The 16,525-nt window shown below is 42.3% G+C and overlaps 1 protein-coding gene across 1 annotated transcript in view; it reads right to left on the bottom strand.

Annotated features, from left to right (window-relative positions):
- PHEX (phosphate regulating endopeptidase X-linked) overlaps positions 1–16,525 on the bottom strand; it is a 105,696-nt gene that overhangs the window by 38,250 nt on the left and 50,921 nt on the right. The window contains exon 12 of the mRNA XM_075442480.1: positions 15,946–16,047. Within this exon, the coding sequence (XP_075298595.1) occupies positions 15,946–16,047 (102 nt within the window). The remainder of the gene's footprint in view (positions 1–15,945; positions 16,048–16,525) is intronic.

Raw genomic sequence — 16,525 nt, 5'->3', positions numbered from 1 at the left:
GCAAATAAATTCATGCCTTGCTGGTTGTAAATGAAGAAGATTATGAAGCCAGCCTAGATCTGGTAGTGTTTCTTTGCTGGAAGAAGCAGAGATGGGCCCTGCCCTCAAACGCATGGTGCTAGTTGCATGGTTGTGACCACGGTATGTCTATCTCCACTTCACCACATGAACATTTGGGGGTCTTTGTAGAATATAGAATGACAGAATCATGGAATGATTTTGGCTGGAAGAGACATTTAAAGGTCATCTAGTCCAACCCCACTGCAATGAGCAGGGACACCTTCAACTCGATCAGGTTGCTCAGAGCCCTGTCCAGCCTGACCTTGAATGTTGCCAGGGATGGGGCATCTACCACCGCTCTGTGCAACCTGTTTCAGTGTTTCGCCACCCTCATTGAATATATCTGCTCATGTATCTACCACATCCATCTCAGTCCTTGCTTCCACAGCTGTCCACTGAGAGCAGCAGCTTGGAACTGCCAGGTTTTGGCCGTTTTAGACCTCATTCTTTAACCAAACATCTCCAAGAGTGAGGATGATTCCTCCAGGCTCCTTAATAGCAAGTCTGACAGAGGTTGACCTAAATATCATATATAATCTTATAATGTAATAAATAATCATATAAATCCTTTAAGTTAAATCCTTTAGTCTTTTCATGGCCCTGCTGCATTAGACAGGAAGATGGGAAGAGTTCTCCCAATCAGATTGCCTCAGGACAGCTGGGCTCACTCGTTAGGTCATACATATGCTTGCTTTGTGTATTTGAGAATTGATGTTGTGAGCTTACGATTTGCATGTAAGAGAGAAAAATGATCAGGCACTACAGAGATATTTTGTTATAAGGCCTACATAAAATCCTAGTAAATAACACTGTGTCTCAAAGAGTTTTTTGAAAGTAAACTCAAAAGGTAATGCTGCTCCTAGTACTTTGATACTTTATCAATAGCTAAAGCTGTCTCTATTTTGTAAGACAGGTGTATATATATACATAAGGCAAAAATGCTATTTTATTGCATTTGTTACTTATAAGTTTTTTACAACAATATGTGTGTTTCAGGAGTCTGAGCAAGACACACAGGCAACTCTATACTCTGTAATGACTGAACTCTATGGTAGACCTTACTACCACTAATTCCAGTGCCTTCTTAAATATTCCACCAGTCATGCAGGATAACAGATTCAGAAAAGTACACACTTTGTTACTACACCACCAAGTTAATTTGTTATTAGAAAACATAGGTACATGCTTAAACAACCTTACAAAGCTTCTGTACCATCTAAAATCACAAATAAACAACATCTTTTAGGATGCCTTCTTGAGAACATCTGGAGCACGAGCTGGTGAAGAGCCAACTGACACAAGGTTGTCATGTGCAATCCACTTCTCACTATATAGCTTCTCCCAGAAAAGGAATGTGTCTCAAATTGGTCCTAATGCTATGTATGATGCGGCCAAAAATTTAGAGGTGTGCCATACTCCCCTGAGACCCTGCCAAGCTAGTGGCTCGGGACCATCTGATGTCTGCTGTGTAGCACATACTGGTGTGGGAGGAACAGAGGAAAAAGTTTGCTTGATCTGCAGGACAAAGTGCATCTCTCTTTTTGAAGGGCTGTCTCCAACATCCTGACTCCAGCCTGGGGTGACGTCCAGGGCCATATGGCCCCTGCAGGCACTTAGGGCAGGCAGTGTGGGTGGCAAGCCAGAAGGCTGTGGCACACCAGTAAGTTCCCTGGTGCTGACAGTGAAGGATGTGTGGCCACTGGTGGAGAGGACTGTTTCCTATAGCCAAAGCAAAACCTGTGAGAGGACATAGGAAGCCCTCTGAAGTCCCTGGGAATCCCTCCAACCGGGACACCTCCTAGGGGCTTTGCATTAGGTCCAAGCCCATTCAGCTGAGCCCAGCACACAGCCCATTTTTTTCACACAACAGAAAAGTTAGAAAGAAGTGTCTTAAGAGCAGGTTTCTAAATTTTAATGTTGGAAGTCTCTTGCTTCTTTAGTTATCTTTACTGTTCACTTGACTACTATTTAATGGCAGTTCAAACACTGCTTATTCATTTAGCACCAGAAAGTGGAAAACTCTTCTATGACTGGCTTGCTCATTGATAATGAAGTTTGCATTTTCCCCTTGATAAGATTAAAAGTATGTTTAAGAGACCAGCCTTCCGGGAGGCATGCACACACATATGGGGAAAGCAAATGAAACGTGACAAATGTGCAGGAACTACCCATGTGGTAATTGCACATGAATCCACCGTAAACGCACCAAGCACAAATTTTTATGGTTTATAGGCTCATTTAATTCCTATCTCTAATTTGCATATTAAATAATAACATGTACAGGAAGAAAAGGAGTGACAGGGTATTTCCCCCAGATATTGTTAAGTACACAGACTACCTTAGGCTGTTGAGTACATTAAGAAAACTCATCTCTGCAGGCTTCCTCTCCTGTCACTGAAAGCAAGAGGCTCTTGGAGGGGGGATGCAGAGCAGCAGCATGCTTTAGAGTAAGACATGATAACTGTTTTCTGTCCCTGAAGCCAGAGAGAGCAGACTCTGAGGCAGAGGACTCAGAGTGGGACTGCTCCTTCTAACACTGGCTACGCAAGGAAGCTTCACCACTGACTTCAGCACAGTCAGGATTTGATCATCAGTGTGTCCTTCTGTCACGATGAAAGCATTGCAAGTCAGTTTACTACAGAGACAAAATAATAAATGCCCTTTCACTCTTCACAACTTGCCAATGTGGGACTGCATACATGTGTTCCAATGCTACAAAGCAGCCCAGTTTCCAGTCTAGTCAAATTCTCGCTTGGCAACCGAACTTGGCATGTGAGCCTTCTGAGAGCCCTTTTTTCCCATCATAGTATGATTTGGATATCTTGTAGGCCTGCTAGGAACACCAAGTACTGACATATTGCACTTACTGTAAAACCAAAACAATACAATACACCTGACAAACTTATATCTGTCTGACACAGGTCTTCTGTATATCAACTTGACTCACAATAACTTTGCAAACATCATTTTCAAGCTTCTAAAAATATAAAAAATTCATACAATTACAGTTCACTGAAAAATTAGCATGAAATACATTGCGAAAGCTAAAATCATTCATGGCAAAGTAATGTTCCATTTAATTACAAAGATTAATTCAGCCTTTATGTACGTGTCTGGTCTTTTCATTTTTCATTGAAAACAGATGATTCAAGAGACATCTGGTACAACTGGTGCATAAATATCACTGCATCAATTTAGGTTTTACATATAGAAGGACCAGAAAAATGGGGTGATAGACCTGGGTAAAACACAGAAAAAACCCATCACAGGGCTAAAGCCCAGTCCTAAAGATATCACTAGGAAGTGACCCACCGACTTGAGTGGGAGATGGACTGGGCCCACCTTACTTTCTGTGCAGGGGCCACATGAAATGTCAGGGATTTGCACATCATCAGCTGCAATCAAAAGTAAAGTGGCAACTCAAACATGAACATTAGGTCTGAAATGATAATTTTTAAGAGCACTTGATCTGCAGTGAACTGGCTACAATCCATACTCCAGAATATAGCTAATTATTCAACTATTTATTTTTAAACTTTGGCTTTAACTTTCCTCTTATATTTGCATATCACAACAATACATACTGTGTAGACTTTTAAAGATTTTTCAGAGCTAGTGTTTCATTTAATAATATTTCACATACCACCACCTCACACTGCACCATAACCCTCCCCAACATATTTCAATAATTGTTTTGAATGGTCTACATTAATCAGTTATGAAGATAGGAAATACAGCTATTGCTCTAGTCTTGTAATAGCATGAGCCCTGGGGTAAAAAAAAAAAAAAAAAATCAAGTGTCTTATGTGAATAATCATTTCCATGAAGTACACATAAAATTTTTTTCAGTTAAATATGCACTGTGGTTTCAAAATTAGCTGGTTCCTTTTAACAGCTTTGTGGTGCCAAATGGAAAAATAGAAAAAAATAGAAAAAAATAGAAAAAAAAATCCTAGCCCTTGGTCTTCTCCCTTGCTCTTCCCATCTCTGTCCATACTTCTGGCCATGCTGCCTGCACCCACAGACTCCATGAGCTCTCTCAACTCCTTGCCACATCTTTCTGTGAGACTGCTTAGCTCACTAGCATAGCAGAAATCTATCCAAGTTTCTCCCCAGCTGATTTTCTGCCACATGAGTGAGCTGAATCACTACACAGAGAGACCCAGCAAGTGCTGGAACTAGCAGAAGACAAGTGCTGGAAACACATGATGTGGGAAAGTGAAGAAGGAACAGCAAAGGGATTACATGTTACCTTTGTTTACCCCTTCCTCTGAATCATCTTTTGAAACCAAAGCCTCACTCAGAGGAAACTTCCTGACAAGAAAATATTAGTACACTTGAAAAGGGACCATACCATACATTACTTTCCTAGGAAAATGAGGGAAAAAGGGACAACAAATTTTCTAAGCAAACTGTTAGCTAAGATTGTGTATTCAGTCTTCATATCCACTAGCTATCAAGACAATATTATCACTAACCATAAAGTTGCAAGCACCTAAAAGTTAAGTAGGACTGTACAGAGTCAGAAAAAGCAATAATGTACATTAGTGCCACTCTTTCCTGTCCTAAATCCCCTTTTGCTTCTGGCTCTCTGGAAGACAAAGACTCAGTCGTTGGTTCAAGCACTGTGATGGTAGCTTCACTGGAATAAATTTTTCAGTTTAAACTGCACTTATTTTTTTTAGCAATAGAACTAAATCACAGAAAATCTGAAACAGTCTTACTTAAACACAAATATAAAAATATAAATTCACTGTGATATTTTCACAAGCATAACTCCTTAGTTCAATGCAGCAGTATAAATAATAGACCTACTCGTATTTTCTCCTACCAGCATGGTTCCAGACTCATCCTGCTGCCAGCAACACTTTAATTTTGTGAAGAGAAAGAATTCCTTTGTCCATTTTATTTTAATTCCATTTTCCATTTTTAATCTCTGTGTAACAGTTACCACAATTCCATTATTTTATACTTAGATTAGTATATATGACAGACATAAATGCTGTCTTTCATGAGCAGAAACACAGCTCTGTAAATTAAATACATTTCTTCGTGGCACACAGCAAATACCTTCCTCTCTGATTATATGATACCTAAACGCAGCAGACCAGCACAGCTGAGTATCTGACAAAAGATGTATTGAACACCTAACCATTAGTGTCCAAAGCTCCTCAGTTAGTTTTAAGGGCCTCTGGGTTCTCAGTGGAGCTGGGATCATGCCTGTGGACTAGAAGAAAGGGTGGTGCACAGAAATGCAAACTGACTCAATCTGCACTAGGTCCAGCTATGGCATCACATCACCACGCCAGCAGTGACAGGTCCACTCCAGCATGGGGATTTCTGCACTGGATTCCCCTCTACTCACCCATGGATCACTTCGGGCATGACCACACCAGTCTGTGTGCGGACAGCTGGGAGCTCCTTCAGTTGCACTTCAAAGGAGCCAGAAGCAAGTGTTGTGGTCTGAAGGCACAGACCATCATTAGTGTCATGCTGGTATATACATATGCCCCATTGTATATGCTGCTCAGCTCCGTTTGACACAGTTCTAATAGCTCATGCACCTGAGTTAAGCTTTAGACACATCATTAGCACCGTAGAAGACTGTACCTCCTCATACCTTTATTTTCAGGCAATGCTCTATCTTTCTAGTCCAAATTTCTCTTAAAACTAAAAACAAACCCAAAAAAACTCCAAACAACCAAACACACACCCCCAACTCAAAATTATCTTTATCTGTCTTTTGAAATTACATTAGACATCCTTACCAAACAAATTTTGCACCATAATCCTAAGGATTTGCAGTGACGCAAAGAAAAAGCCACATTTGACCAGGCTTTGGCACATTAGCGAGCTGCAGAAATTATTATGTTGCATTTTTTTCAGAAACTCCTTCCTGGACTCATTTCACTGCTCACTGCCAGAGCTCCTCATCAGTCGATCCATACTCCCACTGTCATGCCACCTCTTGCTAAAAATACACCCACCTTGCTGCAAAATCTTTTCTGCTGTTTTTGTTTTAGTTCTGGGAAAACAGCAGGTTTAACAAAAACTACTGTGCTGACAAAATAAAAGTCCCCAAGGACCCAAAAAGCCCAGTGTGCTGAAGAGATCTCTGGCACTGAACCCTGAGAGAAGGATGGCCCCAGGGACTGGGAAAGGGCCAGGAAGCTCTCTCCCCATCACAGCTGTATGGGGTATGAGTGGTACAGCGTTTCTTTTGGTAGTTTTATGCAAACCTCTGTTCCAAAGAGGGACAGCTTCTGACCTTAGCCTCTGCTTGCATCTGTTTATATTCATTTAACATTTTCAAGGTTATCTTTGCTTAAGCAAAGGTTGCAGAGCAACTTCTTATTTTTTAATGAATAGAGTGTAAAAAATTCTCTTTATATTTCTAGCCACAGGTGAGCATCAGAGCCATTCTAGATGCGGCTGAGACTAGACATGGCAGATATTCGTTCTTACACTACTCTAAAATTGACCTAGGGACTGAGGACCTAAACACAAGTATTACTTGGGTTGGGACTTGTAGGTTTTCTCTCTGAGGAGAAATTCCTTTTGCTTGAACAGGGACCCCGACCAGCAGTGTACCAGTAAGCGTGCCACTATCAGTTGCCCATGCCTTATAATACATGGGGGAAAAGCAGATGTATATATAGACAAAAACATAGGCTGCACAATACAGAAAAACTGTGCAGGAAATGCTCTACTATCTACTCAAGACCAAGTCCCTCTCTATTCCAAATATTTACATATTTTTATTTTAAAATAAATTGTATATATGTATTTATTTTCACATTGATGGAACTCACCACTCACCCAGAAAACTGAGCACTGGACTCCTCACAGCTCCCTCACAAACGAGGGCAGCCGAGGAAGCCTTCACTCCTAGGCACAGTGTCCCAGCTTCTGAAAGGCCACTAAAGGAGCAAATTCCTAAGTCTGATGGCCTCCTTGAGGTAAAGCTCTTCTAAAAGTAAACTCCAACCATACCAGTACCTGAAGCCATTTAAACATTTCAAGACTCTGTTTCAGTCCTCCGTAACTAGTACAACACCTGAGCAACGTGCTAAGCGCTGCTGAGGCTCGTGGTCCTGGCTGGCTCCTTGCCCAAGGCTGAGAGTCCATGCCAGAGCCCCAGCCCACGGCCCTGCCCAGTGAGCAGGCAGCTTTCCTCTCAGTGGCTCAGGCAGGCATACACACGACAGGGAGATCACAGCAGCCAGAAATGCACATTCATGGGAAATAAAGAAGGAATGCCAAGTAGGTACCTAAGCATGCCCTCACAGACTCCTCCATAGAGAGAATGGGTCTCCCATACCTCAGTATCTCTCAGTGTTGAGTTGTTGGGGGACTACAACATCTTTGTAACTGTTCCTTTACAGAAGGGTGTTTTACTTGGTAAAACAACAAACATACTGAAAGTTAAAGCTGAAACTGCCTGCGACTTTAGGGTGGTGGAGGACTTTCTGCCCTTTGGAAGAATTAATCTGTCTTTTAGCATACTAATGCTTTCATGCTGCATTTCTGCCACAAAAGCTTCAGATACACTCTGGTCTCTGAGCATCTGCAGGTGTGTCCATCCATCTGTCTCCCTCCTTCTATTTCAAGCACAAGATTTGTCACAAGTGTTTTGATGTCACACACCCATTCTGGCCTTGTGGAGTTGTGGCGAAGTCTGAAAAATGACAACTGCGTGATCAGGGTTAAACACAATTTCCTCTCCCTTCACCTGTTTTCCACTATCTGTTTGCACGGTGCTCATGTTATTAATGGAACTGACATCCCTGCACAACTGAGTGAGCAGTAGCAGCAGCCAGATAACAAGGGAGAAGCTGACAGCAGCGATCTAACCCCAGAGATAAGAGATAAGCAAACATGCCATGGCTATTAGTTTCAGCTCTGGCCAATGGAGAAGAACATCTCCTGTGGTTACTGAACAGTAAAGTCCAGTCCTCCTGAGAAGGTTAAATTAAATTCAGGATGTGGGAGAGATTACTCTTTGAGTTAAAAAATTAAAGTTTGTGATGAGAAATAAACATATGACTTAAAAAAAAAAAAAGAGAAAGTGTTGTAAATCTGATAGAAAGTGAAGTCCTATTTCTATTCAGAGCAAAGCAAGGAGCATTTCTACGCTAGAAGGAAAGTACCTTGCATTCTCTGCACCTTCCAGGTTAAAAATGTTCGTCGAAACACTGGCATTTTCCAAACAGCTGTCCCACGGATGGTGTGGGAGTGGTAGCCTCAATGTCCTGACCAAATTCCAAACCAGGTAAGTAAAGCAAACTGTTCAAATCCCCTACGTCACTTCTGAGCTCAGCAGCATCTACTTTACTTCCTGCTTCCTATCACGTTGTCCCCTTCTCTTCACATGTCCAAGCACATGGTAGGATAAAGATGAGCTACACCATGAAGGTAAGCTCCTGGTGATACATTTAATGCCCAAGGGAACTGCAGACATATAGCAAAAGAGTTAAAATGTGACTGCCTCTTCTGAACTCCAACCTGCGTTTCGACTTTATCAGGAGACGTGCTCATTGCTCCCTGCAGTGCAACTGCTACAGTAGAGGCAGGACCCTAAATTTTTGCATCCAAGTGCTAGTCTAGACAGAGGCTACTCTAATTTCAGAAAGTTTACTTCCACAAAGGAGAAGTGTGGTCAAGGTTCAATTAGCACTAAGTAGAAATATGATATCCAGTTTAGAAATGACAAGGTTATATCAAGAAGATCTGAATAAAACTTCCTATTAAAACCAGTAAATTTGGAACTCAGCTGTCACCTCCACTGCCTTTTGAAGAGGAACGAAGTGCCTAAATGCAATTAGAGCCTTTGGAAAATTCTCCCTCTTTTCCTTGTTCTTCTGAAGTGAGTCTTCTATTAGTGCTCTGAAGCAGTCTTACACTTTCTGAGGTTCTCTGAGGTCATTGAAACAAAGATATAAAGTCATCTTAAAAGAACCAGTAAAAGGTGTTTTGGGATCTCCGATTTTGAAACTCCATCCCCCTCTTTTACGAAGTGTTGTTCTGTCAGCCTTGTGCTGGCCTTCATTCCAGAAAAAGCCCACTTAACATATGGGAGGTATTGAGAGTCAGGGCTAGTTCTTCTGATATGTTTTTGCACTACATTGTACAGGATGGGTCCACGGACCGCACAAGGCACAATAGGCATTTTTTCGTTTTGCAGAGCACTCAGCGGCCACTCTCAAGATTGGATGCTTTGTCATCTTTGTGCAAAATTAGCATGGCATTCCCAAGATCAGTTTCAGCTCCTGAAGCTGTAGTGTTTGGTCTTTTTTTCTGGCTATGCCTCAGATCTTAATGAAAAGTTGTTTTTCAGAACTGTATCTAGTGCATGACCTGAACAGTCTCAGTGAACAAACACAGGAGGCTCCACGCACCCTGGATGTATTGTTGTGCCAGGATTATACGGAGGGAAGAGTGAGCACCAGAAAAGAATGGGCAGTGATGATTCTCTGGTTTCCCCACTACAAGAACACAGGGGGAGAAGGTGACATTTTCCAGACAAGCAAAAGGAGATGCTTTCTCACACAGAGCACAGTGAGCCAGTGGAAAACATTGCCTTGGGAAGTTGTGGATGATAAAAATTGTCATGGGTTCAAAAAGTCATTAGGCAAACTCACAGCAGAAAAATACGAATAAATAGAAAGAGACCACTTCTGGCTCAGGAAGCAACCGAGCTGCAGATTGTCAGGGGCCAGGAGAGGACAGCAGGAATGTATCCCTTTCTGCTTGCCCTGTCCTTATGTTCATCTTTAAACATCTGCTACCGGTTGGCCACTGCCAGAGCCAGACATTGGACCTCTGGTCTGAGCAGTATGGCTGTCATGTTCGTAGGGAAATCACCCAAGTGTGAAGAGAGAGAGACCGGGGAGAACTGGGAAAGATGGCACGGGTTCAGCTAATTGACTGGAGGTTCCAGCTAAGAAGCGAATGGCTTCAGTGGGATAACCCATGGACACCTACCTCATTTAAAGTACCTATACTTTGTTAAATCGGGGCTTGTACAGATGGCTCTTGATTTCCTAAGGGCTATTGGCCTAAATTACACTGTGTTATCCAGGGAGGTTTGCTGTAGCTCTCTGAAGCAGCAGAACAAACCCTGTAGGCCAGACAGAGGTGCCTAACACTGCCTGAGAGAGACATCTATAGCTAGGCACTGTCCTTATATTTTCCTGTGGTTCTCTTGCCTCAGTCTTCAGACTCAGAGATGTGAAGAGAACAAATGTTGCATATACAACTTCCTTAAAGAGAAGTAAAGCCAAGCAGCAGGCAAGTTCAGTAGGCAAAAAGTGATTGCACAGTAAACTTCGGATTTGTGCTCCATGACCTAAAGAAGCTAATAAAGTTACAGAAAAATTTTTATAGAGGAAAAACAAGCTTTTTTTTTTGGCTTATCATCCATGCTTTAAAAATATTATTGCAAAGAAAAATAAATAACCTCCTAGAATACAGGCTATTTTACAGGAGATATGCAAACTTTCAGAAAACAGGCTTTTGTGTAAAAGCCTCTTTTTCAAGTCGCCAGTTAAACCCAAGAACAAAGAGCATTTCAGGAAGGAAAAGTGATTAATAAAATAATGCCTCCTGCCCAGGAAAGGGAACAATTTTACATCTCAGTGATGATCTTTCACTGAATTACCCTTTGAAGAGCAGCAGCAAAAAATTACCATTTTAAAGACGAGAGCCCTGATCACACAAGTCATGTCAACGAAGTTTCAGTTGCAGGTTCTCCCTTTTCCCTGTAGCCCACTGTTACAAGACGCAGCTGTCAATACCATTTGGCTGACATAGCCAGCTGCATTCTGCACCTTCATTGTAAGGGAAACAAAAGGCTCTCCTCTCTCCCCGCTCCTCATTTGCCATCCTTCTCTGAGGCTGCAAGGTGCTCAGAGAGGTCCTTGGGCAGCAGACGAGGGATCTTTCCGCATGGCTTCTGTAACTCGCAGACCACGTACATGAAGACTGTTGCCAGACACACCCTTGGAGCTGCAGTCATTTGAATAATTTCTCTGTTCTTCAAATGAGAGCAAAATTTAAAGACCTTCACAAAAAAACGGAGGCTAAAAGGGCAAGAAGAGGAAATTTTTGCCTTTTTTTTTTTAAAATCAGAGATCTCCATTGAAAACTCGGGAGGTTAACAGCATAGTCTAAGCAAATTTCAGATAGTCAAATACAGAGCAATAAAGCAAGGCTTGTACAGAGCGCAGGAGGAAGGACAGGGCAGAAAGCAGAGCATCAGAGCACAGAGCCGAATGCTTCTCTCCGACTCGGTGCTCCTTTGGAAGCGGCATGAGCTCCATCCAGAGAGCTAGGCGAGAACTGCACGTCAAGACACGCCGAGTCACCTAACCCTGTTAAAAGCCGTCTTTGCAAGATTGGCCTTCAGATGGTCTGGTTTCAATCCATGTTTCGATCACAGAGAGAGAGGAACAGAGGGAGGATAGAAGGAAATTATTAGATGTTATCTCATTATATTGTTCTGTTACAGAAGGAAAGTCAAACCTTAACTCCAAAGTACACAAGGGCTAAAAGGGTGATTCTCAAAAATCAAGGCTGCGAGACAATTGTTCGTTATGTCACATGGACTCATTGATTTGATCCTTTTAATAGGGTTTGGGCTTATCAGATTACTAGTGTCCCCTCTGAGTAACTTAAAACAACAGAACAGACACAAAGAGAGTCACAGACGGAGAAACATTTCAGTGATTAGATGGAGCTGACTGGCTGCCGAAAGTAGAATTTAAGCATTGATTCTACCAGAGGGCCTTTTGTAAGTCCTTCAGAGGTCAATGGTCCCTTTGATTACAAAGCATCATGCTGACAGCAAGGTATACAAGTTTGGCCTCTGCCAAGTGCACAGGACAGGTGAACGTCAGTCAGAAAACAGGTAGCAGAAAACAGGCAAAAGAGTGAGTATCCGAATTATGGAGAGGATTTGCAGTTAATTCTCTGAAAGAGGATATTTCAGTTGGAAGGGACCTACAGCGATCGTCTGGTCCAACTTCCTGATCACTTCAGGGCTGACCAAAAGTTGAAGTGTGTTATTAAGGGCTTTGTCCAAATGCCTCTTAAGCACGGACAGGCTTGGGGCACTGACCACCTCGCTCGAAGCCTGCTCTGGTGTTTGACCACCCTCTTGGTAAAGAAATGCTTCCTAATACCAAGTCTGAACCTTTTCTGATGGAGCTTTGAACCGTTCTCACGTACCTTGGCACTGGATCCCAGGGAGAAGAGCTCAGCCCCTCCCTCTCCTCTTCTCCTCCTCAGGAAGCTGTAGGGAGCAAAGAGGTCACCCCTCAGCCTCCTGCTCTCCAAACTAGGCAAACCCAGAGCCCTCAGCTGTTCCTCACAGCACCTGCCTTCCAGCCCTGTCACCAGCTTTGTTGCCCTCCACTGGACTCGTTCAAGGACCTTGACATCCTTGTTAAAGTGTGGGGCCCAGAACTGCACACAGTGCTCAAGGTGAGGCTGCACCGTTAAACACAGTGGGATTAACCACCTCTCTGGACCGGCTGGTTGTGCTGTTTGATGCACCTTAGGATGCGGCTTGTCCTCTGGGCTGCCCAGCCACGCTGCTGGCTCGTGTTGAGCCTGCTGCCGACCAGCACCCCCAGATCCCTTTCTGCAGGGCTGCTCTCCAGCCACTCCTCTCCCCATTTTACTTGTGCCCAGCATTACTCTGTCCTGGGTGCAGAATCTGGCATTTGAACTCGTTAAATTTCATCCCATTAAATCATTTCCCAGTGCTCCAACCTATCTAGATCCCATTGCAAGACCTATTGTCCCTTCAGAGAATCAAAAGCACCTCCCAGTTTCATATTGTCAGCAAACTTGCTAATGGTGCATTCAACTCCCACATCCAGATCACATACAGAAATATTGAACAGAACTGGCCCTAGGATTGAGCCCTGAAGAACACCGCTGGTGACCATTCGTCAGCCAGATGTAGCCCCTTTCACTACATCCCTTTGAGCCCTGCTGTTTGGCCAGTTCTTCACTCAGTGCACTGTGTACCTGCTCATCTCACAGTTGGACAACTTGTCCAGAAGTATGCTGTGAGGGACAGCATCAAAAGTCTTACTAAAATCCAGAAAAATGACATCAACTGTCTTCCCTTCATCCACTAGGCAGGTGACCTTCTCATAGAAGGATATCAGATTAATAATGAAGTAGATGTCACCTTTTGTTCTGAAAATGGCAATGAGCAGAAGATGCTCACACAGGACTGAAATTTATTTCCAAGCAGAATATCCTGCCCTAATAAAAATATTCCATGGAGGTGTTAGCAATCACAGAGAACTAGAAGAGTTGTTTTACATGTTATTTTACTCAGGCCAATGATAATTGGCTAACATACTACAATTTGCCTATACAAAAAGTCAAAGCGGAGACTCTTTTCTGGCCTTCGTCTGAAAGAAGGTACCTTCAGCATTCCACTGCGCTCTCTCATAGCTCTAGTTTCTGTTTTTACAGTGGTCCAAAATTAAGAGTAAACCTGAGAAGACCGCAGGACAATATAACTTGCTCTTCAATTCAAGAAGAAACTAAGCTTCTTCCTAAACTGTGAAATCCACGGCACTTGCACTATCCTCTCAGATGCAGGTGACACTTATTGACAAAGAAATTTCACGTTTACTGATCCATATATAAGAAAGTAGTAAAGTAATAGTGTTTTTTGTAAACCAACAAACAATCCCCACTCCAAAATTCCTGTTGTCTGTGCTGCTTTATTAAAGTGTAAGTATTAAAAAAGTGACAGCATAATGTGCTGGGCTCATGAGATTTATCTGGGACAGAGTCACAGACTTTGAAGGTTCTATTGTATTATAAATCTTAGATTTCCCCAGTGAATTACCTGACCACTCATGTAATGAATCTGTTTCTTGAATTAAAAACATACCCGTCCAAATGTCCCAGGACAAATGCAGTATCTATCATTAGCAATAAATATTACTTAATAAACACGCACAAAATCCATGTCTGGAAATCCACCAAAATGTCTCTCTGGACTCCCTCCTTCTGGCCAAGTGGCTGTTTCTGTGAATCTGAACTTAACCTTACAGTCGTAAGTCCTACCACATAATTGTTGCTGCAATTTCTAAGTCATTATGTAATATTTGTGCCTTAAAAGCTTGACCATCTTCCTATGTAGGTAAACTATAAAATTGTTGTTCAGATCTGTGAGAATGGATTTAAACTATTCACTATTTGCAGTGCTATGGCTTGTAGTATTATTTTTATTGTACTGCTTGAAGTTAGTCCGTCATGCATTGTTTGACCCAGACTCACCCCATTAACTTCAGAAACTTAGAGGGGATGCCTAAATTGCAAGCTAAGTGCCATAAGCTTCCTAAATGTGTCAACAGAGGAAACCGGCATCTGTACCTAGAAAAGATCTAACCTACCTTCTGAAACAAAACTCTGTTTAATTTGGGAAAAGAAGAGGAGCTTTTTAGGGAGCTGATTAGTTTGCAGAAATGCTTGTATTGTTTCTCTGCTGAAAGGCAGAACAAATTGGTTAAGCAGATTGTTTGCTAGAAAAATCAGTATCAGACTTGCATATGCCTGTAAAGGTATGTAGAAACATCTCTATTAAGGAAGTAATTAGAAAACCTTCCTGTCTTATTTTGCATCATATTTGTCAAATATCTAAATTACAGATAATTTCTAAGGGTATTTCTAGTAAAAAAAAACAGGCATAACAGCCAGTAAGAAGTAATAACTGCAGTCTATTTACCATCAGGTTAGCATGAGATAAATGGCATCTTACTATTGTTCGCTTGCTATAGAGCTTATTGCATTTATGCAACTCTGTTTCATTTGCACATCTGTGCAGAGCACTGCTGTATAAAATGTAAATAACTGTATACGGAGTTTAAAAGTTTCCAATGATAAAACGTCTCAACAGCCTCTTCATCAGAATTACCAAAAAACTTTGAAGTCCTTGTTTGTTTTTAAATCAAAACACCGCTATTTTTATTCAAGCACAGAGAGCAGGAACAGTTCAGCTGTGCTTGCATACCAGTTTATTCAGAGGGTATTTACTAATTCACTGATATCCCATTGCCTCAACAAATAAGGAGACAGTCCTACACATTGCCCTCCACTCTGCTTTGTTTATGCCTCTTCCAACTGCTGCTCTGGGGGCAGAGCTCTGCATTTGGAGAAGTCCCTTTCCACATATCACACGCTGTAAATGTGGGAATAGAGTGAAAAGGGAGCTTTGAGTATCTCCTCCTGCCTTCACCTTTACCTCCTGCATTTTACTGTCACCCCATCCAAAAGTAATCAGTAATGCCCATCCTTGATCATAACACTTCATAACTGGCATTATTCTATGCGGAGACGGGTGTTCCGCTGGGATGGTCATTGTGTTCCTGGAAGCTGGCTTTCAAGGTAGGCCTTCCATCATGGCATTGGAGAAGGTATGAGATCTGGACTATTCTCATATTCCCTTCTAGGCCAGACACTCCATCTTCACAGCAAATGCCCTCAGCTCTCCCAGATGTTTTAGACACTGTTTTCTCTTTGTGGGTTGGTGTGCCCCTGACACCCCAAACAAGATGAAGATCTTGTCAAGACAAGGCAAATCTGAAATGACCTCACAGTCTACATCAGCCAGAGCCAGATGGGGAAAGATGGAGGCAAGGGAGGAAGAACAAGGCAACAAAAATAACTTCAGCAGAGAAGCAGGAGCTCAGACGGCTCAGCTTCTAGAAAAATAAATGTGGCACATGTCTCTTCGCAAACAAAACAATGGGTAAGTTACTGGAACTGCAAGTACAGTCCATGACATTCTGTTCCCACTCAAGTGAAATCTTCACCATAAGAGGATTTTACCCATTCAACTTTTACATTTGTTACCTTCTCATAAGCTTTTCTTTTTGTTTCAGAGTCCATCCAGTCATTTTCCTTTTCCAACATGTCAATAAAAGCCCAGCGAATTCCTTCAGTCAACTCCTCCATCTGCAAAACATTTAGCAAACCCCACCCCAGTAAAATATGTCACGGCAGAATCATTATAAGCAAAGGTTTGGTGCATGCAGGAGTGACGGATCTGGTTAGACCAGGAACAATTCCAAATCAGACAGTATCTGCTGTTTTCTCTTGAAGGCTAATTTCTTTCTCCAGCGCTCAGACGCTTCTGAAAATAAGTTTCTTTCCATTTTCTTTTCCTTCAGGTGTACCACACAACCTGTTTCTTGCTGACCCTTTGATGTCACAACTGTGAGAATGTCTGTCTTGAAATCATAAAAAATACTTGGAAATTTGCGGTGACTTGGGGAGTTTTCTGACACCGGTTCTAGATCACTAGCCCATGCAGAAGCAGCAAGGTGTTTGCACAAACAAAGCCTTTTCTGCAGAAAAAGCATCTGTAGCCTTGTTTGGTTTATGTCAGGCTGAGACATGCCTTGTTAACACTGCCAAAGGACTGAAATTGGGC

This window comes from Opisthocomus hoazin, chromosome 1, assembly GCF_030867145.1.
Source record: "Opisthocomus hoazin isolate bOpiHoa1 chromosome 1, bOpiHoa1.hap1, whole genome shotgun sequence".
Lineage (NCBI taxonomy): Eukaryota > Metazoa > Chordata > Aves > Opisthocomiformes > Opisthocomidae > Opisthocomus > Opisthocomus hoazin.
This window is presented reverse-complemented; position numbering and strand designations above follow the sequence as displayed.